This window comes from Podarcis tiliguerta (genome assembly GCF_965153285.1).
Source record: "Podarcis tiliguerta genome assembly, chromosome: 5".
Classification (NCBI taxonomy): domain Eukaryota; kingdom Metazoa; phylum Chordata; class Lepidosauria; order Squamata; family Lacertidae; genus Podarcis; species Podarcis tiliguerta.
This window is the reverse complement of record NC_139538.1, coordinates 75,563,109-75,588,513: the sequence shown is the minus strand read 5'-3', so window position 1 is coordinate 75,588,513 and position 25,405 is coordinate 75,563,109. Positions and strand designations below refer to the sequence as shown.

Genomic DNA, 25,405 nt, shown 5'->3' with positions numbered 1-25,405 from the left:
ATCAGAGCTTTTCCTCCTCTGGTCTAGAGATTGATTTATGAACTTCCGGTGGAAGTAAGAACTCCAAAAGTTTAGTTCTTTTCCACCTGAACATGGGTTGCCTGGTCATTTGAACACATTTCAGACAAGAGTAACATGGCATGTGCCTATCCACCCCAAGATGACAACACTACTTGAAAACAAAGTGTTAGGCTTCATAAACTGTGTTCATCTTCATCGTGTTATTGATGACATAGTTCGTGCAGAAGCAAGTGAGCTCTCCAGTGACACATCTGGCCAGGTTTTATGAGATCAGTTTCAGCTGATGTGGATTGAGAACCCTGACAAGGTTCTTGTATCTATGCATCCAGCCATGTGCCCTGTCCCTGGAGGTTAATAAAAGCTGGCACAGCATGTCTTGGTCGGTCCAGGATATGGTGAATGTGATGGAGTGGTGCCCTTTAGTCTACAATAGTTTTTGGCTGGATGCTAATACATTGTTTTTGGGGTAGGTAATTGAGAGAGTTGTGGTGAAGTAGCTGCAGGTATTCTTGGGTGAAACTGATTATCTAGACCCATCTCAGTCCAAGTTCAGGCCCCGTTCAGGGATAATATCGGCCTTGGTCACCTTGATGGATGGCCACTATTGGGAGAAGAAAAAGGGGAATGCAATATTGATTCTTCTGCTCAGTCTCTCACTTCTGATGTCGAACCTGCCAAATTCACACTTTCTGAAACAATTTGTGAACCGAAAGGCAGCCATTCTTCAAAAATTGCACTTCTCCGAATTTTGCAATGCAGTACTCCAGTCAAGTAATGTGTAGAAAAATGCATATGATAAGGTTTAGTGTGCATAAATGGCTACACAGCAGTGAAAACAGCACACAAGCATGCATTGTAAGAGAAAGTCGCCTTGCAAAAATGTGTCTATTCAGAGAAATTTGCACTAACATGCGGGTGAATTTTCACAAGCATTTTTTGTTATTATTGAAACAATTGCCAACTTGTTCAGAAATGTGGAAAGCTGAATTTAAGACTAGAAAAATGAGAAATGGAGAGAACCAAAACTGGCAGATCCATCCATCCTTCCTAGCGATAACGTAAGTTCTACTAGACAACAAATTTGACACATGGCCTAGCATTTTGTAGCAGCTCAGCTGAGCATTGGCCAGCACCTCTAACTGGTCCCAAGTTTGAAATGTATTTTGTGAATCAGCTTTTAGTGGGACTTGCAGCAGCGGGCACCAACTTGCAAGGGGCCATGGCCTTTTGAGCAGGCTTTGTCTTTGGGAGCAGCTCAGATATGTAACTGTGGTTTGCTCATCTGCAAAGTTATTAGCAGCCCATTACAAAACAGGACCAGAAAGGAGGAAAACAGTTTCACAAAAATTGCTGGCCATTGGATTTCTTTCATAAGAACAACAAAATATGTGCTCCAGAAATTCCCTTTGTCCCCTTTCCCCTAATTAGACATTGAATAACATTTGTTGCTTTTATTCAGGTCACTCCCCAATTACCTCTCACTCCCCCACTGGCCATTCCAGCATCCTTTAATTCTTTCCCAGTGTTGCAGAATTAACCGGAGGGCGTTCTTAAATTTCATCCCTACAAAGAGCCTGTTGTGGTTTCCGTGAATGCTTCTCCTTTTGCCACAATACACAAATGCGATTTGCAGCAGTTGCAGGGGGTGTGCGGGGAGATGGGGATTCTGCCGGACTCATTAAGGGCATTTTTGTAAGGATTGCCATGCTGGCATTAAAGCCCCAAAGCTTTTCTATAAGAACTTTCATGTGTCAGCACGCGGATTGGCCCTTTAAGAAGGAAGGATGTCTTAGACTACTGGGAAATTCAGTGAAAAGAAGTGATCGGGTCACTTCTGTGGCTGGGGTGGAGAGCCCAAAATAGGGTGCATTTTTCTTGCAGACATGGTTACTTCGGCATACCCTGTTCCTGAAGGCTTCACTGAATTAGAGGTGTTTAGTATTGGCACCGCCCTGCTGGTAGAAGGTAAGCTGGGGTAGCTCCAAATAAAAATGGCGTCAGAAATAGAAGTCAACACATATACTTTAACCACCCCTATTTATCATGGAGGGGATGTGGGTGGCACTGTGGGTTAAACCACAGAATCTAGGACTTGCCGATCAGAAAGTCAGCGGTTCAAATCCCCGCAATGGGGTGAGCTCCCATTGTTCGGTCCCTGTTCCTGCCGACCTAGCAGTTCGAAAGCACATCAAAGTGCAAGTAGATAAATAGTTATCGCTCTGGCGGGATGGTAAAGGGTGTTTCTGTGCACTGCTCTGGTTCACCAGAAGTGGCTTAGTCATGCTGGCCACATGACCCGGAAGCTGCCTGCAGACAAACGCCAGCTCCCTCGGCCAATAAAGCGACATGAGCGCCGCAAGCCCAGAGTCAGTTATGACTGGACCTAATGGTCAGGGGTCCCTTTACCTTTACCTATTTATCATGAACGGGCCTTTATTTTCCTTTATGCTTTGCTTTTGATCTTGATAAATCAGCTTTGTGGAACATGCCATGAATGGCTTTTTAAAATTGTTAACACGTTGCACAACAGTATCCTTCAAGTTTCAAGCCCCTATCTAGAAGATGGTGCAATGGGAGGTGGGCTGCAACTTACTCTAGGACATGCACTCACATGGGAACAATCTTCCAGTGCATTTTCTTCCCTTCCTCCCATCACTGATTGTAAGCATTGCTGAATTTATTTGAGTTGCAGCTGTTCCATAGTAATACCAGTGGTGCAAGTCAATAATCCCTGCTATACACTGGAGGAGAGGGAAAAGGTTGCATGTTCTCATCATGCCCTTGCAAATTTTGGCTCTAGACCTCTTACCTGTCTTGTTGAAGGGGGGGTGGCATCTGTAAATGGTAACATGTATTATTTCATCCCCTTCCAAATATGATAAACCAGGTTTGTTGCATCTTGCCCCTCCCCCCACCTTTTTCAGCTGAGTGGGGTCCTGGGCATCTATCCCCAAGACCTGTCCCTGATTACTAAAACCAGGTTCATTGTTAAACACTTTTAGGAAAAGGTTATGGCCATTTTAGATACCCTTGCAAGATATACCATTGCAGAGTAACTTGATTCATTATATGTATCTGGATACAGCATATGAGGAATATAATGGGCACTGATGCCCAGGTGGTGAGTCTTAGTGAGAATACGAATGTTACAAAAGTGTCTCAGTTTTTCAACTGGGAAAAATGTTGGATGGTTTGAAACAATGAAAAATGCTTGTGATGAAATACTGTTGGGTACAGGGTCATTGTAGTTACTGTGGTTACATCTTCTACAGTTCAGATGAACTGGAGGTGGGATGGAGACTGGATGAAATGCAGATATGACCTCCTAAGGAAGGAAGGAAGGAGGGAAGGAAGGAAGGAAGGAAGGAAGCCTGTGTTAAATAGAACTAATAATAATTACCACTTTCATAATATGGTGCTTCCACTCAGAATTGAAGGCTCTCAATTCCAGAACCACAGACAATAGATCAGGAAATTGGAGTACAATAGTAAGTACTATATCAGACTGGTATAGGTGAACATCAATTTTGATTGTACCACCATATTTCATGGTTTCTTCCATACTTTCCTTGGAAATAAGACCCATTGATTTCATTGAAATATATGAGTCACGTCAGATATGAGGTCCAAATCCTAATGTGGGTGCCATCAAAAGAGAATCCCACAATGCAGAAGACCAGACACTTGACATCTGCTCACCACTTGGTTCACCCAATGATTACAGAATCTCCATGCCAGGAATGTGCATCACTTGTGGAAATTCTGCATAAGACAGAGATGAACCATATAGTGGAACCAGAGTTAGAAACTGAGATATGAATGCTAGCTAAGTTGCACCTTAAGCCTAGGTTATGGGCGCAACAATGGAATGTCCAGGTGTGCTTTTTTATAGCAAGAAAACAAAGCTGAAAATGAATGAACTTCAGCTAATATCTTACGTTCATTTTTCACATGGTCTAGTCCTTTCCCTGCCTAGCAGTGGCCGTTTTAATCTGAAATCTTAGGCTCACTACTGTACCCAGAGCTCAGAAACTGCATGCATTAATGCTATTGCCTGTCACAAAACGTGCCTAGAACAATAGAATACCTTCAAAACACCTAGTACACCTTCAAAAGCTGGTGGGAATTGTAAATGTAATAACATTTAGCATTTATTTTTCACTTTAGAAGCTCAAAGCACTTTTTATTATATATCATCCTTAAAAAAATACATTATACTTAATAATATACCCTGTAGTATAGGTCAGTGCTATTCTTTCCATTGTAGTTGAGAGGCTGAAGCTGCTTAAGACCTCATAGCTCAGATTAAAAGGTATTGCCATTTCTCAGGTGCTTCGCATAGTTTATGAAGACCAGCTATGGATGCAAGAAGCAATCCTGAAAGAAAAGAAACTCGGGAACTAAAATGATTTTCCAGAATAGCCCTTGGAACTACTGCTTAATCCATTGTCCGCAGGCTTTCAGGTGACAACCTAAAATCATTATGGGCATGGAGAAATGAGCAATTGTAGTCAGGTAAATTTATTTTACAGAGCTGTGTGGTACTTTATTTATGTAAGCTGGATGCCAAAGAGGCTTTATCAAAGTTTTCATAGCTGAGACAAGGCTGTGCATCCATGTGGGTTTTGCATGTTTCACTGTGCTTTTCTGTGAAACTATGGAATCTGCTCATCAGAGGTAACAGCTCTGCTGTTTATTTGATCATATATTTCATTGTGAAGAAGGTCATTTCATACTGAGGTCATTTCATGGGGAAAGGCCATACGTCAGCAATAGCATGTCTGCTTTGCGTGCAGAAGGTTATAGGTTCAGTCCCTAGCATCTCTGTGTAGGACTGGGAGTGTCAGCCTCTAAAACCTTGAAGAACGGCTGTCAGTCAGTGTAGGCAATCCTGAGATGGATGGACTAATGGTTTGACTCAGCATAAGACAGCTTCCCATGTTCCTAGTTTTTGAAAGAGTTTGGTTCGCTCTCTTAAAGACTCATTTCATTTTCTGAGTCGCTCATTTAACATGTAAGTGAATTAAATGATAAAGGCAGCTTAACATTATGTATTTTTTTTGTAATTAGTGGTTATTTACCCACGATAAATGTATTTGTACGGAGGCCCAAGAAAGGCCGTTTATTAAGAGAAAGCGATACCAAGCTATGGTTACATATCAAATTATTTAAGAAAATTAAAGTAAAAGGTAAAAGTAAAGGGACCCCTGACCATTAGCTAAGACAATTACCTTACTTCAAATAGCTGTTCAGCACAGTACTTTATTTGGTTTTCAGACTAAGGCTGCCATGCCAACCCCACTTACCTGGGAGTAAGCCTCACTGAATTCAGTAGGACATTCTTCTGTGCAGACAAAGCTAGGGCTCTTCTGTGAGGTAGATAGCGATGGGAGTTGGGCTAGACTCCATTGTTACTTGAGATTTATGTTGGAGCTAAATGCTTGCATGCATGGTCAAATGAAGCCTAAGCTGTACACAAATGAGAGGAATACTCGGATGAAATAATGGTCACTCTGAATCTACATAAGCATAAAACCAGGAATGGATTAATTTCTTATCCAAATTGCAACAGTAACTGCTATAAAGACCAACAGCACATTCCTGATTTGTTTCCCCCTCTGTGAACTATAATTTTCAGAGCTTACTGGTAATGGCAGGTGACTGCTGTCACTTGCTTGTATTATGGGGATTTTGGAAAAGGTTGCACAGAGAGCTCATTTCTCATAATACAGTGCTACCTCAGGTTAAGAACTTAATTCGTTCTGGAGGTCCATACCTAACCTGAAACAGTTCTTAACCTGAGATACCACTTTAACTAATGGGGCATCCTGCTGCCGCTGCTGCGCCACACCACACGATTTCTGTTCTCATCCTGAAGCAAAGTTCTTAACCCAAGGTAATATTTCTGGGTTAGCGGAGTCTGTAACCTGAAGTATCTATAACCCGAAGCATCTGTAACCCGAGGAACCACTGTACTGTACTCAGTCCATGTCGATGCACCAACTGGCCCTTTAAGAAGGAAGCTGCTTTAGGCTTTCGGAAGAGTCAGAACATCTAGCCAAAAAAAAGAGAGAGAGACAGAGAGATTGTCACTTGGAGTTTGCTTGTAGGGGAGGCAGAGCCTAAGCTAGTCTGGCCTTGCTGCTTTAAAGATGGCAACACCACACACGCTCCCTGAAGGTTTCACTGAAGTTGAAGTCTTTGGTTTGGGCACCCTGATGATGGCAGAAGGTAAGCTGGGATGAAGGGTGGTGTGGTCAGAGAATTCTTAGATCAGATCAGACCTTCTTGCTGTTTCATTGCCAAGCAAAACTGTGGTTTGAAGAAGAAGGGGGAAAGATGATATATAACCACATAACACTTTCAACAGAGCAGTATAGGCTTCAGGGTAAATCTTGTTTCTATGGCTACGCCATTGTTCATTATGCCTTTATGAAACAGGGCAGAAGTTGCTTGCAAGGCATGTTATGCAACAAGACTATTGAGGAGCGAAAGTTAAGTTTGTTGTTTTGATTCCAGGAATAAAGATCTTTATTGTTTCTGTTCCGTATGGACTTAAAAGGTGGTTTTGCATTTAGGACTGAGGATTCATACAGATGGTTCATATCTTACTGTTTATTCTGAAACTCATCGCTTTCCATTTGTGCCCATCTTTTTTTCATCTAACAAGGTTATATAACAGAATCTTGTATACTTGAATGAAGATGCCCAAAATAGGCTGAAGGACACATCATTCAGCAGCACTGGATTTTAAGCATGTATTACTCGCAAAAGAAAAACCTGTCTCAAAAGTCCAGCTAAATGGATTTTGCCTCTATTTCTTCTTCATCACATAACTTGTAGGAATTTCAACAGACTGTGCAAATGCATTTGCATTAGTAATAAATTAGCTGGGTGTCTCAGCTTCACAGACAGTTGTGCTAGTGATAAATTAGCAAACAGCCTAGTTGAGAATTCTGATCCTTTTTGTTATTTATAGTTTCGTTTTTAAACTTCGGCTGAAACCTGTTAAGTTTTGTACCATTCCCCCCCCCTTTTACTGTGCTTTTTAATGTTGTTACTAAAAACACAGATAATTGCCTGCTGACTTTTAAAATGATATAAAAGAAGGCAATCTGGTAAAAATTAAACACACTTCTAGTTCCCAAGGAATGAAAAATTCAAAGAATTAAAAAATGCATCTGTCTTACTGAAATCAGCCACTTTGTAGCTGAAGTATACTCCATGTGTGATGACCCTATGCATATGAAATTTGATGGTGGCATATATCACTGTCAAGCGGAAAAAAATGCTTTCATTCCTGCTGATGTATTTTGGTCCTATTCTAATGGTCAAAAAGAACTGTTCAATTCTTTGACTGGGGAAAATATTTGACCTCCAATCCAGGAGTGAGTTGTGTGGATGACAGATACATTTACAATACAAATCTGTAAATTTGCAGCCAGCTGTAAGCCCCTTTGAGTTTGAAGGGGCTTACTGCCAGGTAGGTGTATTTAAGGTTGCAGCCACAGTCTTAGTAAAAAGTATGTTGGTGGTGGGTTTTCAAGGGATTATCTCTGCAGGAAAAAGAACAACGTAAGTCAGATGTCCACCGCTGAAGTTTTGTAATAAATGTAGGGCACGATCCAGTTTCATTGATATCCATGGCACAAAACTAAGCACGTGCGTTTAACTCTCTTGTTTAAATCAATGGGAATTAAAATTACTTAGCTCTGGCTACATCATGTCTTAAGATGGAATTCAGTGTTGCTCTACATGCAAGCATTTGTGCTGGCCAGATGGAACGATTTCCCCTATCCCCCCCCCCCAATGCTGTTCTGGGTGTTCTCCGGACTCCTCAGAGCTGATTTGGGGGAGGGGCAGATTTGGGGAAGCTTGGGAAGTGAGGGGGGAAGCCCTGTTGAACTAACAGGACCCATGGCACTGGCTCCCGCTAGCTTTATTTAGTTGAATCTGGCCCCTCGATTATAACTACCCAGCAGTGTAATGGATGTCACATAAAGTAGAAGAAATTGTTCAAATTCCGATACTATGCACACTTAATTGGACACAGTGGGCCTCAGTTCTGAGCACATATATATAGCAGGGGGTTGGACTAAATGACCCTTATGGTCCCTTCCAGATCTACAATTCTATGATTCCCCAACTAGCTCGGTATTATCTACAATGAATGATGGGCAGTGGCTCTTCAGGATTTGAGGCAGGGGTCTCTCCTACGCTTTCCTGGAGATGCTGAGGCTTAAAGATTTATTCTTCTGCATGCAAAGCAGAGCTGTGGCTTTCTACCAATAATATAAAGGACCAAGGTCATTTTAGTTCACAGGCAGAGCAGTCCTAACTGGGGCCGTGGGAGATCAGAGTTACAATTGCTGCCCCAGTAAACCATGATAAGTGCCTCTTCTAATCCTGCACACTTGTGCTTTGGAAATTTGAGGATACTGGGAATTATTGCAGGGCAACTTCCAGATGGTTTTAGCAATCTGCAGATAGCTTTCATGGGAGATTTGGTTTTTCTGAAGCTTCAGTTATACCACCTTGCTCGAAGGCACACTTAGGATTGCTCCTGAGGCTGAGGGAGCTCCTAGCGATGTCAAACTCAAGATGGCATGCTTAGTCACCTGACTGGCAGTGCTAGTGGTATTAACATCTCACCATCTTACAGACAAGAGCATGTCTGGTCCTTTTACCCACACATACTTTCCTACTGAGGGCCATCCATCAATACGCTGAGAATCAACCAATTTTGTTTCAGCTATTCCACTGAATAATTTGTCATCCTTTCTCTCTTCCACCTCCTTTTAACCAACTATCCAAGTCTTTTGTCATACCAAATTTAGCTTTCCATAAACCTGAGTTGTTTATCATCTATATAATCTATTCTATATATCTTTATAATCTGCATAATATAATTCCTTATTTATTTGTCATGATTGTTTGCTGTACATGTTTAGATTTTTATTAAAAATGCAACGTATTAAAATAATAGACTGGGATCTATTGTAACCCACATTGGTCTCTTGGAAAATGAATTTAATTTGTTCCCCTTTTTAATAAATTGTGTGCTAGAGATACACAGACTGATGCTGTCTGGGGCTAGTGTGAATTTCAGTCTAAAACTTCTGGACGGCACCAGTTTGGAAGAGGCTGCATCTCTTAACTGGGTTACTAACAGTTGGTTGCTGTTTGGTGAGGAACAAATGCCAATAAGGAAAACACTATGCTATTTTTATAATTAAAAAATGCAAGTAAAAGCAAAGAACCAAATGACACATGATGCAGGAAAACTGAAAATGTGTTTTGCCACAATTATTGTGCTTAAATTTGAAAACAGCCCTGGGTGATTAAGCACAGTTTGCACTGGAACTATGATGAGGGAGTGAAGTTAACCCTTTCCCCCTTCTGTCCAATTTTTTTGTTCTTTCTTTTGACTAGTTATCCTAGTTGGGTGTGTGCATGCAAAACTCTATTGTACTAGCTAGAAGAATAGCATTGGACACCCCCCCCTATTTTTATGCAAATCAAAAGGCCCCATGCTTCAATCTGATTCCTTATTCTTCTCTCTGTCATAACTAGTCCAAGCCAACTCTGATCGTTATAAATAGATACAGGGATACAAAAGTAACTATGGGAGTAAGAAGAGTTGGGGCATTGTTGAATGCTTGGTGGTATGGCTGGTGTAGTTTGTTCTGGTCCATCTGAGTCCAAGCATGAGAGAAAGTTATAAAACAACCCTTTTAAGCCTGTGCTTGTTTTCAGCGCTGCTTGGATTCTCTCTGAATTTGCTGACCATCATCTCTTTCTGGAAAATCAAAGCACTTCGAACACCTGGCAACTTTCTGGTTTTCAACCTTGCACTGTCCGACTGTGGAATCTGCACCAATGCATTCATTGCAGCTTTCTCTAGTTTCTTAAGGTAGATTTTATTTATTCATTTATTCAAGAATATAACGTGCCTTTCCACTAAGAAAAAAAAGTAATTGATGTGTTTTATCCGTCCTTTTAAGCCACTGATAAACTAATGTATTTCAGATGTGTGATACTCACGCATGCTGCTTTTAAAATAAATTAGGGTGCTACAATGTCTGGACATACAAAATTCAAAATTCTGTATAGTAGAAGCTCCCAGTCTTCTTAAACTGACCATTCCTATACTTGGGGTTAGCTCCTGGTAAGAAGTGTCAATGTGCAGTGAGTCAGGAGGGAATGGAGCAATGCATCCAGATTCCATACAGTTTGCACAGCAGATACATTGCACAGACAGGCGGAGTCCTCCCAACCCCAGGCAACCCCCGAGTGGAATAATGACAAGACAACGTGCTATGGGATTAAAATTGGCCACAATTTTATTAAGTTTCAGGTGTAGGGAGACCTTGGCTCAGGCATTGGGCGTTTATCCTTCCCAGTCCCCAGCCGGGGATCTGGGAGACATCAGGGTTACCCAGAATATGTGGGAATTGGGCTGGCTCTGGAGAACATATGTTCAAGCAGAGAGCCCACCCCCCATTTTGCCGTCGTCACAGAGGAGAGCAATGACAACCTCTCGGCATATGGCCTATGCCTCCCCTCAAGACCCCTTTAATGGGGAACCCTGGGATCACTACCGCAAGGGGGGGGTGGATCACTGCTTCACCCCCCCCCCCATTTAGGAAGATAGACTAAAGGATTCTGCCCAAGGCCTGAAACCGTCAAAGTTGTGACGTTTTCCTGCCAATGCAGGAAAATTCCTTTCTGGCCCTTCAACAGTGACTATGACGCAGCAGTGCCCGCGTACCTGTGGAGAAGAGGTTAACCTGCAAAAAAAAAAAAAGGCTTAACTGAGGGGGGCAGAGTGGGCGAAGCTCTGGAGCCAACTGACGCTTCGCAGGTAAGATTCACCTTCCGTTGTGTGGGCACAGCGGTCCCCCTACCTGGCCGATCCCCTGGCAATGCCTCCCCAGGCAGGATTGGGCGATTGGCTGAGGTAGGCGGAGACCTCCAGGTATCCAGCCTGGGGAGGGCGAAGCCAGCCCATACTACCAGGAGCCGCACTGGGATCTGGGGGGCTGCGCGCGACCACGCAAAAGGTGTGGCCACATCCCCATTTGATGTGGGGAGCGGTCATTGCTTAAATCTGCAAGCTCACACAGTCTGTATGAGGCATTCCAAATCCCCTTAGCTGTATCATCTTTCCTGATGTGAATGAGCTGGTCATCTTCCACATCTTCCGCTGCCTTTGCTTGCCTCTTCTCTTTGGCCCAGTTTTTCAGGGTTGTCAGTAGGTCTGTCTGTACTCAGCACTTTCCATAGGTAGGTTTCCAGTAGGATTTCTAGTTTGGATTTCCATAGTGGATCGTTCCCGTTGCTCAGCTTTTCAGTACCCAATTTCAAACCTGAACTGCTTCCCATTTTCCCCTCACATGCTTTGTTCTGCTTCAGGTTTACTTTCCCTTTCTCTCAGAGCCAGGCTCCCTTGGGAATTACAGGGACAGAACTACCTAAATCGTATAGAAATTTATTTATTTATGCTACTGCAGCAGCAGGAATGCTACTTGCCCAAAAGTGGAAAGAAGCAGAAGTCCCAGTAAAGGAAGAATGGCTACAGAAACTCATAGAATATGCAGAAATGGCAAAACTTACTGAAAGAATAAGAAATCAAGATAACAAACTTTTTATAAAATAATGGAAATGGTTTATTGTTTTTTTCAGGTAAATTGTAAGCAGATAAAAACATTAGCAGGATTATTGTAATAACCCACAGTTTCACAAGAGTATATATTTACAGTAGATAATTAAATGAGCAAGTGAAATGAATTTGGATAGGCAGAAGATATTAAAAATAAATAAATTTAAGGAACCACAAAAAGAGGGGGAAGTCCAATTTTGAAATGTTAAATGGATTGTAAAACTAATGAAATGTAAAAACTTGAAAGGTATAAATAAGAACTTAAAAAAAAAAAATAACCACACTTGCTTCTGGCAGCAATAGTGTTTCTGAGCCCATAACCAGTTAGCAGAGTGACTGGAATAAAGAGAAAAAGAGATGGATAGTACTTTACTTAGGATAAAGTGAACAAGAGCAGGGTATAACCCAAGGAGAAATATACAGAGAGGTTTTTCTTTTGTTCAGCCAGACCTGCACAGAGGAGAAGCTTTTCCCTGCAAACGCCACTAACTGTCAAATATCAAATGTCTTCCTCGCTTGCAATTCTTTCCCAGCTGACTGGAACCTCCAGCCACTCAGAGTCTGCTGTGAGCCAAAACAGAAACAGAATTAACCCCTTAATTCACACACTGAATGTTCCCTGCCGTTGTACTTCCAACAACACAAACATAAAAGATACAGCATGAGTGGACCCACACAACTCTGGTGATGCCCACTTTGCCTTCCTATCGGGGCTGGCAAGATGAGGAAACTGCCTCAGGTGCCCAGATCCACAAGGGCAGCAGATTCAGCCTCCAAGGAATGCATTGCCCCCTGTTGCTGCCTCTGCACTCCCCCTTGTTCCCAAAGTAAATCTTCATTTCCCCCTTGTTCCTGACATAGGTCTTCCCTCAGCCCTTCTTCCCTGGTGGGTGGGTGGAGCCATTTTGTGGTTCACCTCAGGTGGCAAAATGTCTTGGTCAGCCCTGCTTCCTAACCAGGTAGGGCATGAGATCAGTGTCCTGATCGCTCCACCTATGGCAAGTTCCAATGTTTTCATTTATCTCTTTTCAGATACTGGCCCTATGGCTCTGATGGTTGCCAGATTCATGGGTTTCAAGGATTTTTGACAGCACTGACTAGCATTAGCTCTGCAGCTTCCATTGCCTGGGACCGATATCATCAATACTGCACTAGTAAGTACTAGCCTGGTATTTGTATAGATCTAGATCATGCATCCCCAAACTCAGCCCTCCAGGTGTTTTGGGACTACAAGTCCCATCATCCCTAGGTAACAGGGCCAGCGGTCCGGGATGATGGGAATTGTAGTCCGAAAACATCTGGAGGGCCGAGTTTGGGGATGCCTGATCTAGATCATTAGATCATTGTAAATTACACCCACCCTGGTTTACAAGAAGGAGAGATGATGTAAAAGTATTACAAATTGGTGAAAATTTTTACAAATTTTCACCTATGATCCTTTTCTTTTACTTCTTTATTTTTTCTTTGTTCTTTTTTTTCTTTTTTCTGATATCTTATCTTTCATTTCACTCCTTTATTGTGAATAGCATTTTATAGAGGTATAAATAACTGTAAATATGAAAAGAGGCAAAGTATTCTCTAATTTTTTTCCTTGGTTATATGTATTTTCTTTTTCATTTGTATTTTCTTTTGTTGTAAATATGTATGTTTTCTAATGTTTTCTAATTTGTACTTAATAAAAATTATTTTTTTAAAAAAAGTATTACAAATTGCTATGGAAACATGACAAACAAAATACTTAAGAATTTTAAAAGAGTTTTGCTGGTTGGTGGTAGAAAGCGGAATGAAGTTTTACCACTTTAAGACAAAGACAAAGCCCTGTGCAACAGGGCTTTCTGCCCATCTTACATCCTTGCATGCCCCCCTCGTGTCCTTCCTGAAATCTCCTCCAGAGAATGGGGGGAACCCAGAACAGTTTGGGAACATGCAGGGGCAAGGGCACATGAGGAGAGGAGAGAGGGTGGAAGTCCTGTTGCACAGGCAGAAGTCCTTGCACTAACCAGTTGACTTTATTTGATACATACCTTCATCTTTACCTGTCAGTTTAAAAAGCATCAGACATTGTTTGCAGTAGCTCTGAAACGGACGTTAACATTCTGAGAGCATAACCTTCCATGAAATATTTTGGAAAATAACTAGAGCTATGGGGTGGTGGGGGAGGGGGAAAATGTCCACATTTTCTGGATTCTGGTAGATGCACCAGATATATTGCAATTTTCCAAGGTAGAGGAGATGCTTTTCTGGCATGGAGAGCAGGAAACATGAGGAACATCTGCTTCCTCTTCATTCTGCCACATTACAAGTCCAAAGCATGACAGTAGAACAGTAAATTCTTGGGCATGACAGTACAGTAAATTGCCTGTAGAACAGGGCTCATGATGCAATACTATTGTTATGAGGCATTGTAATCGTGCACCAGTAGGGAAAACAGTGTTATCTCTACCTTAAATTGGATTCGATTGTCCATGAACAATTTAAAGTCAGAATTTTAAAAATTATCTTGTCCTAAGTATCCATCTTGAGGCAATCTAAAGCAGCCTTCATTGGAGTGTAGAAAAACAGATATTAGAATTTTTAGATATATCCAAAATATCATGAAGGTTGGCTTTTTCTTTCTCCATCCATTGTCTTAAAGAGTAAACTCCCTGTTTCAACATAAGTTAGTCACTCCTATTTCTAACCACGGCCTACTCTCTCAATAGAAATCCCTGGTCAATTGATTCAGAGTTGCGGCTTTTTCTTCCATTCCAAGTTTATGAATCTGATTTCTTCTCATTTACAGGAAGTAAGCTACAGTGGGGCTCAGTGATTTCCATGGTGATATTTCTATGGCTTTTTGCTGGCTTTTGGGCTGTGATGCCTCTTCTAGGATGGGGTGAATATGACTATGAGCCTCTAAGAACATGTTGCACATTGGACTACAGCAAAGGAGACAGGTGTGTTCCGTCTAGGCATTTCTGTGTGGCTTTAAAATAAAAATAAAAACAGGCGCAACTGGTAAAAATGAATTTTACAGACAAACATATACACGGCAGGGGGAAAAGGTTGCCTGGCAGAATATCGCTCTTGTGCTGCTAAAACGCAGCCATCCTTTGACATTCTTAATGGTGCAATGCAGTTCTGCAGCCATGTTACATGTACAAAAATGCACATACTGCGGTAAAATATGCATAAAACACACACGTTGGCGACAATCACTTGCAAAAATGCATTAGGAGAAATTGCTTTACCAAAAAAAATTGTATATGAGGCAAAACTAAAATAGGCATTGTGCATATTCAAAGGATTTTGCATTGAAATGCTGGTGGATTTTCGTGAGGTTGTTTTTTAAAAAAGTTTGCAAGCTAATGTGGAGAACTGAACTTAAGGCTAGAAAAATGAGAAAGTGAGAGAAAGTGAAATTGATGGATTTTTTCCATCCCTGTGCCTCACCTGCCCCACCTCCACTAATCTTATTGTGCCTCCTAAGAAATCAGGCAGCCCACCAGAGAGAGTTGTCGTACAGAACTATTATTATGTTTAACACAGAGAGCTGCCCCTTAAGATGTTTTGCTAAACCTAATTGAATATATGATTTCTCTCCTAAGTGGTTTTTAATACCAATTATATAACATTGCAAACAGAATGACAGATCTCTGTCCTTTCCTCTCTCCCCTCCCCCCTCCAGGAATTATATTTCCTATCTTATTCCTCTGGCCCTTTTCAATTTCTTGATTCCGGTGTTCATCATGCTAACAGCCTATCAATCGGTAGATCACAAATTCAAGAAAACAGGACAGTTCAAGGTAAGAAAATACCCCAGCATATAATGGGTTGTACACAGCTTCCTTTCCCACTCAAGGAACCATCTCCTATAGCTTGGTTATACAGTCTGATAAGCAAAAGAAGCAGTCTTTCAACTTCCTCATGGTTGCCATTTAAAGGGGGGTGGAATCTGTTTGTGGCAAAGTGCTGGAAACATTTATTTTGTCTCAAAATCATGTGCTCCTGTTGTACCAAAAGGGCTTTTGTTGGCTGTATCATTCTTAACTTTTTATATGGGTTTTATTTACGCAATGCCACGTTCTCTGTTCTTGTTTTTTTCCAGTTTAATACTGGTTTGCCAGTGAAATCTTTGGTCATCTGCTGGGGTCCCTACTCGCTTTTATGTTTCTATGCCGCAGTTGAAAATGTGACTTTCATCTCCCCCAAAATTCGAATGGTATGTAAAAATAGCCCGAGAGCACAAAGATCTTTCGTGCAATGCAGACAATTCTAAGCACTTGGTATCAATGGGAGAGTACAAGAAAGAACACCCAGAAGCCTGAGGCAAGGAGATTGGAGCAGGCAACTCAATGGCAGAGCTTATTCCTTGCATGCAGAATGCCCCAGGGTCAATCCCTCGTGTCCCCAGATATGGCTAGAAAAGTCACTTGTCTGAAATCCCATAGAACTGCTGACAGTACTAAGCTAGATGGATCAATGGCCTGCCATGGTATAAGGCAGCTTCTTAGGTTCCCATCCATCCCTTTCTTCTCCATCCACCCCCTCTGCTGTCTTCCCCAAACACAATCCATTTTAGACTGTAAAATCCTTGGGAACAGGCCACTAACCCTTTTGCCGATCTCAGCAAAGCACAGTATAAATGGATGGCAGTGGGGAAATAAACATCATCGCCCCCTGCCTGGCCACTGAGTCCAAGCAAAGAGGAGCACACCTGAGATCCTGGCAAATGCACCACAACCTAGAGGAAATGTGTGGTCCCTTGCTCCACTGGTAGAGCCAAGAACGGCTTTGTGGGCCCAAGATTTAAGGAGCCCAAATGGAAGTGGCAGAACGTAGGAATAGAGAGAAAGTGGAAGAATGGGGGAGGTTGTTCCATCAGTCCCAGCTCAGTGAAAACCATGGTGGCTGTTAAAAATTAGTTGCTGATCAGGGTACCACCCAGACCTCATACATTTCATTATGAAATTCTGTGTAAACACGAACCCATCCTTATCTAACCTCCTTAAATGCTCTGCTCCCTAACAGATCCCTGCTGTTATTGCCAAAACCTCGCCAGCCGTGAATGCTTTGGTCTATGCTCTGGGGAACGAGAACTACAGAGGGGGAATATGGCAGTTCCTCACAGGACAGAAGATTGAGAAAGCTGAAGTTGATAACAAAACGAAGTAATGCGCTGTGGCATTAAGCAAGGGCCTCTTCACACACACATGCTACATCCCTTAAATGTACACCTAGGTTGGGTTTTGAAGTGCGCACTCGAAAATATCGTGACAAATTGGTGTTTGAAACTTTGTACATCATCTAGGCATGCTTGCCAGGGATCCAGGTTTTGCTGTGTACTCTCGTTGAGTCTCCCACTCTGTGTCAGGCTTGTTGCTGTGTAATGTGTGAAACAGTCCCAAATTGAGGCAGGCCCAACTGGAGGCATCCAGTAGCAGAAACCACTTACTATGACTCCAGTCGACTGTGGTCCCACACTAGAAAGGCTGTGCATTGTCTACCGGCAATTATCTCATTACTGAAAGGACGCCGTGCAGATGTCGCTGCCGAACTTGCCTCTCCATCTGCCCCGTGCCATTTGCCAAATAAGATGCCTCTAACCTCTGCAGGTCACTCTCATTTTACATGTCACTCAAACGAACTGCAAGCTGTGAAGCACATTGTTTTGTTGTTGTTGTTGCAAGATGGAACTGCAGGAAACCAAGCGGGGGGGGGGAATAGTGGGGATCTGTTAAGGCTTTCTGCTTGTTTGTACATAGGGTATTTCTGGGTTGTTGAGCGATTAAGGCAGTATCCAGTATTTAGGCCGTATGTTTGTGCCTCTGTTTTCCTATTTGCATAAAATGGGTGTTTGCAAAAGGAGGGAATTGTTTCTAAAATTCTTACTGTTTCATGAATATCATTTATTTAAATCTGGCAACTGATGGAGGGATGCGTGACTGGATCTCTCATCAGTCAAGCCTGCCAAATCAGTCTTCATTATGTAATGTGTTGTGCAGGTTTAATGCCTCTCATCTTAGCAATCTGCCTGGCGAGTTCTGTATTGCTATATTAATGTTGTGAGATGTATTGTGATTTCAGTCAAAAGGCAGCCCCCCTGATGCTGATGCTGATGCTGTTCCCACCCGCAACCCCGGAATATTTAATAACACAAAATGGCTCTGTGCAGGTGTTATGCCAAACTATGGTTTGGTGTTATATCTGAAACTGCAACAGCTTACAAGCCATAGTTTGTGAGGTGCTGCCAAAGTAGATTCCAAACTATGGGTGGAAGCTGCTTTGCAGTAATTGTAGCTTTCTGCTATGTCTGAGGTCTTAGGCCACAGATTCCGGCTTTGCTGGAGTTGAACATTCTTTAACCTCAGTTAGTGGAAATATAATCATCATCTGATGATGAGATAGAAGCAAGGAAAGTGGGGGGGGGGTCCCCTCTTGGGGCTGCAATATACAACAAAAATTGTCTTTCCCATGTACAGAATCTCCCATGCTCAGCAGAGTTCCTAAACAACTTTGGATTGAATGCCTTGCATGAGAGAGACATGCATGCTAAAGTCCTTTCATTTTAGCCAAGGCAAGGAGGAACACACACCATCTTGTTTTTAAACTGCCTTGTGTCAAACTAACTCATTATAGCCAATGGGTCACTGTTAAGAAGAGCTTCACACTGAATTTTCCTTAATGAGTTGTGTGTTTTTTTAAGGCCCAAACAGAATAAAAGATGGAGCAGCTAATCATAACTATTTAGGCAGGTTTTTATGATATAAAAGGCCTTCCACCTCCTGGCACAAGCAAATGCCCCTTTCTCATATCAGCCTAGTTTTTGTTGAGGCCTCGGGTTGTACCACTACAGACTTCAGGCAGGGCCTAATGTGACTGAATACTCTTCCATTCAAAAATTAATGCTCTCCAGATGAAAAGCTAGGTCTAAGCAGGTCCAACTAGTGTTGGGATAGCTCAGTCAGTAGAGCTTGAGACAAAGATTCCTGCATTGCAATGGGTTGGACTGGCTCATCCTTGTTGTCCCTTCCAACTCTACAATTCCATGATGCTATGAGTCTATGATAGACAGCAAACCAGCTGCCTCCTCCCTGTGCCCTGGACCCCACTCCTGGCACCACACCACCATCACCTCTTCATTCTTCCCCTGCTCCCAATGATGCCCCTCATCCACTGCTGCCACCAGCTACCTTGGGGCCACTTTGCTCTGCAGAGCACAGTATCCTTCCTCAGAGTGAGGCATTGTGGGTAAAGAGGCCTGCCCTGCCACCGCAAAGTATCATTTAACGTGTTGCGGTAATAAACAGCATCACTTGAAACCGACCTTCTCTGCAGGCTCACCTTGCTTTCGATGCCTTGTTCTGAGGAAGGGACCTCAAAGGCAGAGGCCAAGGGCAGCACTTTGGGACCCCTGCTACCACTTTCCAGAGGCAGTAAAGTGGTGGCAGAACTCTTGAAGTCCTGGCTAGCTATCACTAGGCTGGAGGTGGTGGCCGGCTGGCCATAGCACCAGCCGCAGTCTGCTAGCCAGTCAACAAAACAGGTAGTGTGGGACTCTGCAAATGGTAGGAACTGGCAAACAGGCCAAGAGGACACCAGTTTGCTGCACCTTTCCATCTGAGACAAGCGGTTGCCTTGCCTTATGGTGGGGCACCATCCCTGGTTCTAGCCTCCCTGACATGCAAGTTATCTATGTGAAGCAATGTTTTTCGTATGATACACACAGAGACTTACTACCTCACTAAGAAGTAAGGTGATGGAAACATGGATCGAGGTTGTGGGAAGCCTGATATATGTGGCTTTGGCTTTGGGTTGAACAGTGGAGGGGGGAATAATCTGTTATTTCCTTGCAGTATTGGAAGGAGGGGGGAAATAACAGCCCTGATTGCTATATCCCAATGTGTGAACAATTTCCATGGCAAATGAGGAATTTGTGTAAGTGCAAATACGATTAAAGCAGCGTAGCCAGAGCTTAGTATAAAACAAGTGCTTGCTTTATATTTCTCCATACTTTAAGCCTCTTATACGTTCAGAAAAGGATTAAGAAGACTGTACTCTTGTGAGGACAATGCACAGTGTCAACGTGCTGCAGCCAATTCAACGGCAGAATAAAACATGAGATTATAAACTGGGACCGGCCAGATGTCCATCCTGAATCTGGATTTGTCATTGTATCCAATAGCAAGGAAAGGAGTACATTATAAGGAGTGTATGCACTGTTACCCAGAAAACCACAAAAATAGTTATTTCATTCTAAGACCTTTGCTGTTGACTGATGCTTTGGAAAGTCCATCAGTAAGCAGTAGCAAATAACTTTTGTCCACAGAGAACTTTGAACAGATCTTTTCCAGAATTATTATCAACTGAATTTGTCAGTTGCTTGTTACACAAAAAAGGTTTCCCAGAAACTTGCAACATCTTAAGAGCATAAGCATTGTATATATATCCATACATGTACACACACACTATAATAGAAGCGTGCAATTCTTTTAAAAAAACAACAACCCACAAACAACCCCCAATTACAGCAGCAGGAAAACTTCAGCAGCAACATTTACAGGAAATAATGTTTTCATAGCCCATTGGAAACCCAGGTAAACAGGTACATTTTTATCTCGTGCTCAGAATATGTCAGCTAAGGCACAAGGTAGACCTCGCTTGGGGAAATTTCCACAAATGGGGAGCCACCATTGTAAAGGTTCTTTCCCCCATCAACAGCTTCCAAGACTTCTTCAGAGGAGGTCCTCAGATGAACCTCCAAGAGTCTAAGTAAGTTCATATTAGGCAAGGCATTCCATAAGATATTGGGGTCCTGAACCATAAAAGATAGAGGACCCCTGGATGGTTAAGTCCAATCAAAGGTGACTATGGGGTTGCAGCGCTCATCTCGCTTTCAGGCCGAGGGAGCCGGCGTTTGTCCACAGACAGCTTTCCGGGTCATGTGGCCAGCATGATTAAACCACTTCTCATGCATCAGAACACCAGAGCACACAGAAACGCCATTTATCTTCCTGCCGCAGTGGTACCTATTTATCTACTTTCACTGGTGTGCTTTCGAACTGCTAGGTTGTCAGGAGCTGGGACAGAGCAATGGGAGCTCACCCCGTCGCAGAGATTCGAACCACCAACCTTTTGATCAGCAAGCCCAAGGGGCTCAGTGGTTTAGACCACAGCACCACCCGTATCCCCTGCTGAACCATAAGGTTTATAGAGCAACTTACACTGGGGGAAGCAATTACCTTGGTGGGTTGCTCTTCTGCAATACCTTCATCCTCCCTTGCTCACACTATTCTGCAGGATACCATTTATCCAAGCTTCATACTGCCATGTCCCTCCCACCCTCCCTGTCAACAGCAGCGACACACAATGCTAGGAAGCCAGGAGAGCAACACAGCCCCAGCCATGTTGCCCCACTGGCCATTACTCTCTGGAGGGTACCAGGTAGGGGTAGATTGGCCTAGAGGAAAGAAAATGTGGTAGAACTCCCCAGACCAATAAGTAGACACCAAGTCCCATCAACGTCAATTCCTGCATGTGTTACAAATCCCAAGTCCTCTTCAATAACAGTGACCTGTTTACTTGAGGTGACTGGTAACTTGTAACGCGCCAAGAGGATTTGACCGATTTAGAAATTGAGCAGACCTTATTATAGACGTCACACTACCTCCAGCCAGACTGTGGAGGCCGCAAGAGAGCCTTGCCAGCTAATATGCTTAAGGAAAGGCACTATGGCGAAACCAGATTAAGCTGGAACTATTTCTCTGAAAGCAGGAATGGGAAATTCCAAACAAGGTTTCTCAGATGGTTCATTGCCAGTTAGTTGAGCAGAATGGGAGGGAGGGAGGGAGGGAGGGAAGGAGAAAGAAAGAAAGAAAGAAAGAAAGAAAGAAAGAAAGAAAGAAAGAAAGAAAGAAAGAAAGAAAGAAATTAAACAAGCTGGGAAAAGTGAGAATGATTAGGAGAAAGTACTGAGGCCCCTTTTTAGGTTTCAACATGAAGCATAAGAAATAGACAAGAATCAGGGAAATCTTCAAAGGCCTTCACTATGGAAGATTAAAACTGAAGACAAAAGAAACCTATCTTCCCTAAATTGGCCTGTGTGACATACATTATTGCATTAATAGAACCCATGAGTCAGAATGTCTGGGAGCCAGAGCCTCCCCAAAGGCCACATTCACACAATGCATTTAAAGGGATACCATTTAAAACAGTGATGGCTTCCCCCAAAGAATTCTGGGAGCTGCAGTTTGTTTAAGGGTGCTCAGAGTTGTTAGGAGACCCTGATTCCCCTCCCACAGCTACAGTTCCTGGTGTGGTTTAACAATCAATGATTCCTTGCAGGGGACGCTGGGCATTTGTACAGTCAAATGTTGATTCAGGTATTTTTATGACATTGGTATTTCATTCAGCACTTTGCTGCTGTTTATTTCTTTCCTTCATTCAATGTGGTTGCCATATCTGACAAATTGGTGGGGTTTTTTGTGATTCACGTTGCACCTCAATCACTTCCACACCTTTGCCATGCGCCCAAAAGATTTAATTTATGTAAGGCTTTTTTATTTTATTTTTAAAAAATACCTTGGGGAGCAAAATTAAAATTACAAACTGGATTGTGGAAGAAACAGGCTGGGGGACCTCTTACGGAAGAACTCCCTCAGAGGAATAATCACATGTACTGTGAAACACTTGTGTTTGGGGCAAGGGGGAAAGACTTTCTTTTCTAAATGACAACCTTGAAAGCCAAATGAATTTTATATATAACTTGTGTCTGAACCATTTGTTGCAACTTTTTAATTGATGTTTTTACGAGATTAGCTCATTAAGTGGTTACCTGTGCTTTGATTTCCACAGGAAACTCAAACTACTATAATCTTCTTACGCTCTTATATCGCACAACCAGCAACTATGGCTGATGTTTCAAAATACCAACTGGTTCTGCCCCCCTTAAAATGAAATAAAAAGATTAAAATAGGAAAAGAAGGCTGGTTATGGTTCCTTTTGTCCTGAGTATTCATTGAGATGAGGAAGCGGCATTTTAGTTCTCTCTCTCTCTCTCTCTCTCTCTCACACACACACACACACACACAGTGGGGGAAGGGGACAAGTGACTAATTTAAGGAGACAGGTTAATTTTATTAAATACTTAGGGGCACTCCCAATAAGGCTTATGGAGTGACTCACCTGTGGACATGACCTTTGGGACCTGGCAAATCTCACCTTCCGTGAACACGACTCACTTGCAGGCTGGGCTTCCCACTTCCTGTTCTCTTTCCAGAAATAAAGCAAATCTCTGTTGTATCCACTGCCACAAAAAAAGAATCTCACATGCCTCTGGTTCTTCTCTCTGTCGGTGAATACAGGCAAGTGACCAAGTGGTAATTTACTATGACCTTCATGTAATGGCAGGGTAAACCAGTTGCCGGAGCTTGTATGTGACTAGGTCCTCTTATTCTGGAGAGATTTATCATCCACATTCAGAGTTTGCACACACTATTTTTATTATTATTTTTCTGCTACAAAATTGTAGCCACATAAACCATAAATGGTTCAGTAGGGGTGTGATTGAAAAATGAGGTATGCTTTAGACTACATGCTATTTCAGAACATGAGTGTAGGACCATCAACTGACCATCATTGTTGAACATATACTAATAACAAATTTATTCTCCATGTCCCTATTGGTGCAAGAGGTAGGCATCAACTCCCAGTCACGGCAGCTAGACTGGTGACTGGGAGTGGCCACCAAGACCATAAAACACCGGTCCTGAAAGACCTACATAGGCTCCCAGTACGTTTCCGAGCACAATTCAAAGTGTTGGTGCTGACCTTTAAAGCCCTAAACGGCCTCGGTCCAGTATACCTGAAGGAGCGTTTCCACCCCCATCATTCAGCCCGGACACTGAGGTCCAGCTCCGAGGGCCTTCTGGCAGTCCCCTCCCTGCGAGAAGTGAGGTTACAGGGAACCAGGCAGAGGGCCTTCTCAGTAGTGGTGCCTGCCCTGTGGAACGCCCTCCCATCAGATGTTAAGGAAATAAACAACCATCTGACTTTTAGAAGACATCTGAAGACAGCCCTGTTTAGGGAAGTTTTTAATGTTTGATGTTTTATCGTGTTTTCCATATTCTGTTGGGAGCTGCCCAGAGTGGCTGGGGAGACCCAGCCAGATGTGTGGGGTATAAGTAATAAATTATCATCATCATCATCATCCTCAATAGGTTTAGAAGTACAAAAACATCTCTGTGTGCCCTGAGCATGCTCAGCAGATACTGCATGCGGATTGACAGTTCAGAGTGGGAAATATGGGAAAGTTGAGGGAAAGTGGAATGGAGTATCTTGAAAGAAGGCAGGCAGGCATGGCTGGCTGGCTTTCTGGCTGGCAGGCAGCAAGAACAGGAGCACTCAACACTGCAACATTTTGTTGTGGGTCCCATTTGTCAAACACCTATAGCAACTGAACTTTATAGTCAAGCTTATTGTTACAGGGTTGGGGGAGTGGATAATGCTGTGGGACACCTTTAAGTCTTTCATTTTGTATCTGTAGGATGGGTAAAAGGTAAAGGGACCCCTGGCCATTAGGTCCAGTCGTGGCCAACTCTGGGGTTGCGGCGCTCATCTCACTTTATTGGCCGAGGGAGCCAGTGTACAGTTCCGGGTCATGTGGCCAGCATGACTAAGCCACTTCTGGCGAACCAGAGCAGCACACGGAAACGCCATTTACCTTCCTGCCGGAGCGGTACCTATTTATCTACTTGCACTTTGATGTGCTTTAGAACTGCTAGGTTGGCAGGAGCTGGGACCGAGCAACGGAAGCTCACCCCGTCGCGGGGATTCGAACCGCCAACCTTCTGATCGGCAAGCCCAAGGGGCTCAGTGGTTTAGACCACAGCGCCACCTGTGTCCCAGGATGGGAGTCTGTAGCAAAGGGAACTACTGAAGTGGTCAAACCAGTCCTTTGTTGGGTTAATGGGTCTGACCAACCTGTTAGACACCCTGCTTACATGTCTAAAGAGTTGGTCAAGCACAGATATGTTGCCAGCGATGTCTCTAGAAGGAGGGGTAGGCCTCCACTCCACACCTGGTTGAATTCTACCTCATCCTAGGAATGGGAGAACAATAAACTGGGACCTTATGAGACTGCATGAAGTTGGCAAAGTCTCGTTTGAATTAGGAAATATCTGAGTCAACCTGGGCATGGTTTTCTCTAATCTGCATTCCGCAGAGATACTTTTCAAACCCCTTTTTATACAGAAACGATCTTTTACTAGGAACAGAAACAAGTATATTGATGAAATGTTCCCCACCGCCAACACAAAATAAAAAATATAAATACATGTGCACCCCCTACTGGGCAAAACAATATTGACTGGAATGGCATCAATCTCATTTACTACACAAACATTCTCTGTTGTCTAGGAGCTGCAATTCAGCTGGAATGTCGTGCTTTGTCTCCACAGGATTCTTGTGTATACAGAGACAGGAAAAATACATTTTTGTCGGAAATGACTACCCTCCAGATCTAGCCAGGTATCCATCCTCAGGTCATAGGGTCATCGATCAAGAAGTCTTGAAAACTAAGTCAACATTTTTATGTCTGGTAAACATCTCCGTGCATGGGAAAAATATTGAGAGCTAATCCAGGGAGACAAAATGTTACAGCAAAAAATAGTGTAATGCCTCAACAATGTCTGCAAAATAGTCAAAGGGCTACATGACTGAAGGTTTCTTCCCTGACAGGAATTG

General features: G+C 42.9%; 1 protein-coding gene across 3 annotated transcripts; it reads left to right on the top strand.

Annotated features, from left to right (window-relative positions):
* Nucleotides 1-1,678: 1,678 nt before the first annotated feature.
* RGR (retinal G protein coupled receptor) lies at nucleotides 1,679-17,850 on the top strand. Of its 3 annotated transcripts, none has more exons than XM_083440113.1 (7): nucleotides 1,679-1,986; nucleotides 9,778-9,934; nucleotides 12,716-12,837; nucleotides 14,466-14,619; nucleotides 15,351-15,468; nucleotides 15,771-15,884; nucleotides 16,694-17,850. In XM_083440113.1, exons 1-7 carry the CDS (start codon nucleotides 1,905-1,907, stop codon nucleotides 16,835-16,837), a joined length of 891 nt encoding a protein of 296 aa, XP_083296239.1. In that variant the 5' UTR covers nucleotides 1,679-1,904; the 3' UTR covers nucleotides 16,838-17,850. The 3 variants fall into 3 exon arrangements, with proteins under 3 accessions (XP_083296239.1, XP_083296240.1, XP_083296241.1); XM_083440114.1 differs by lacking the exon at nucleotides 1,679-1,986 and adding an exon at nucleotides 6,101-6,252; XM_083440115.1 differs by lacking the exons at nucleotides 1,679-1,986; nucleotides 9,778-9,934 and adding an exon at nucleotides 12,206-12,510.
* Nucleotides 17,851-25,405: the final 7,555 nt, after the last annotated feature.

Coding starts and splice junctions, on each gene's coding strand:
- RGR (XM_083440113.1), top strand. CDS start 1,905: ATGGTTACTTCGGCATACCCTGTTCCTGAAGGCTTCACTGAATTAGAG. Junction 12,838..14,465: donor ATATCATCAATACTGCACTA/GTAAGTACTAGC, acceptor TCTCATTTACAG/GAAGTAAGCTACAGTGGGGC. Junction 15,885..16,693: donor TCTCCCCCAAAATTCGAATG/GTATGTAAAAAT, acceptor GCTCCCTAACAG/ATCCCTGCTGTTATTGCCAA.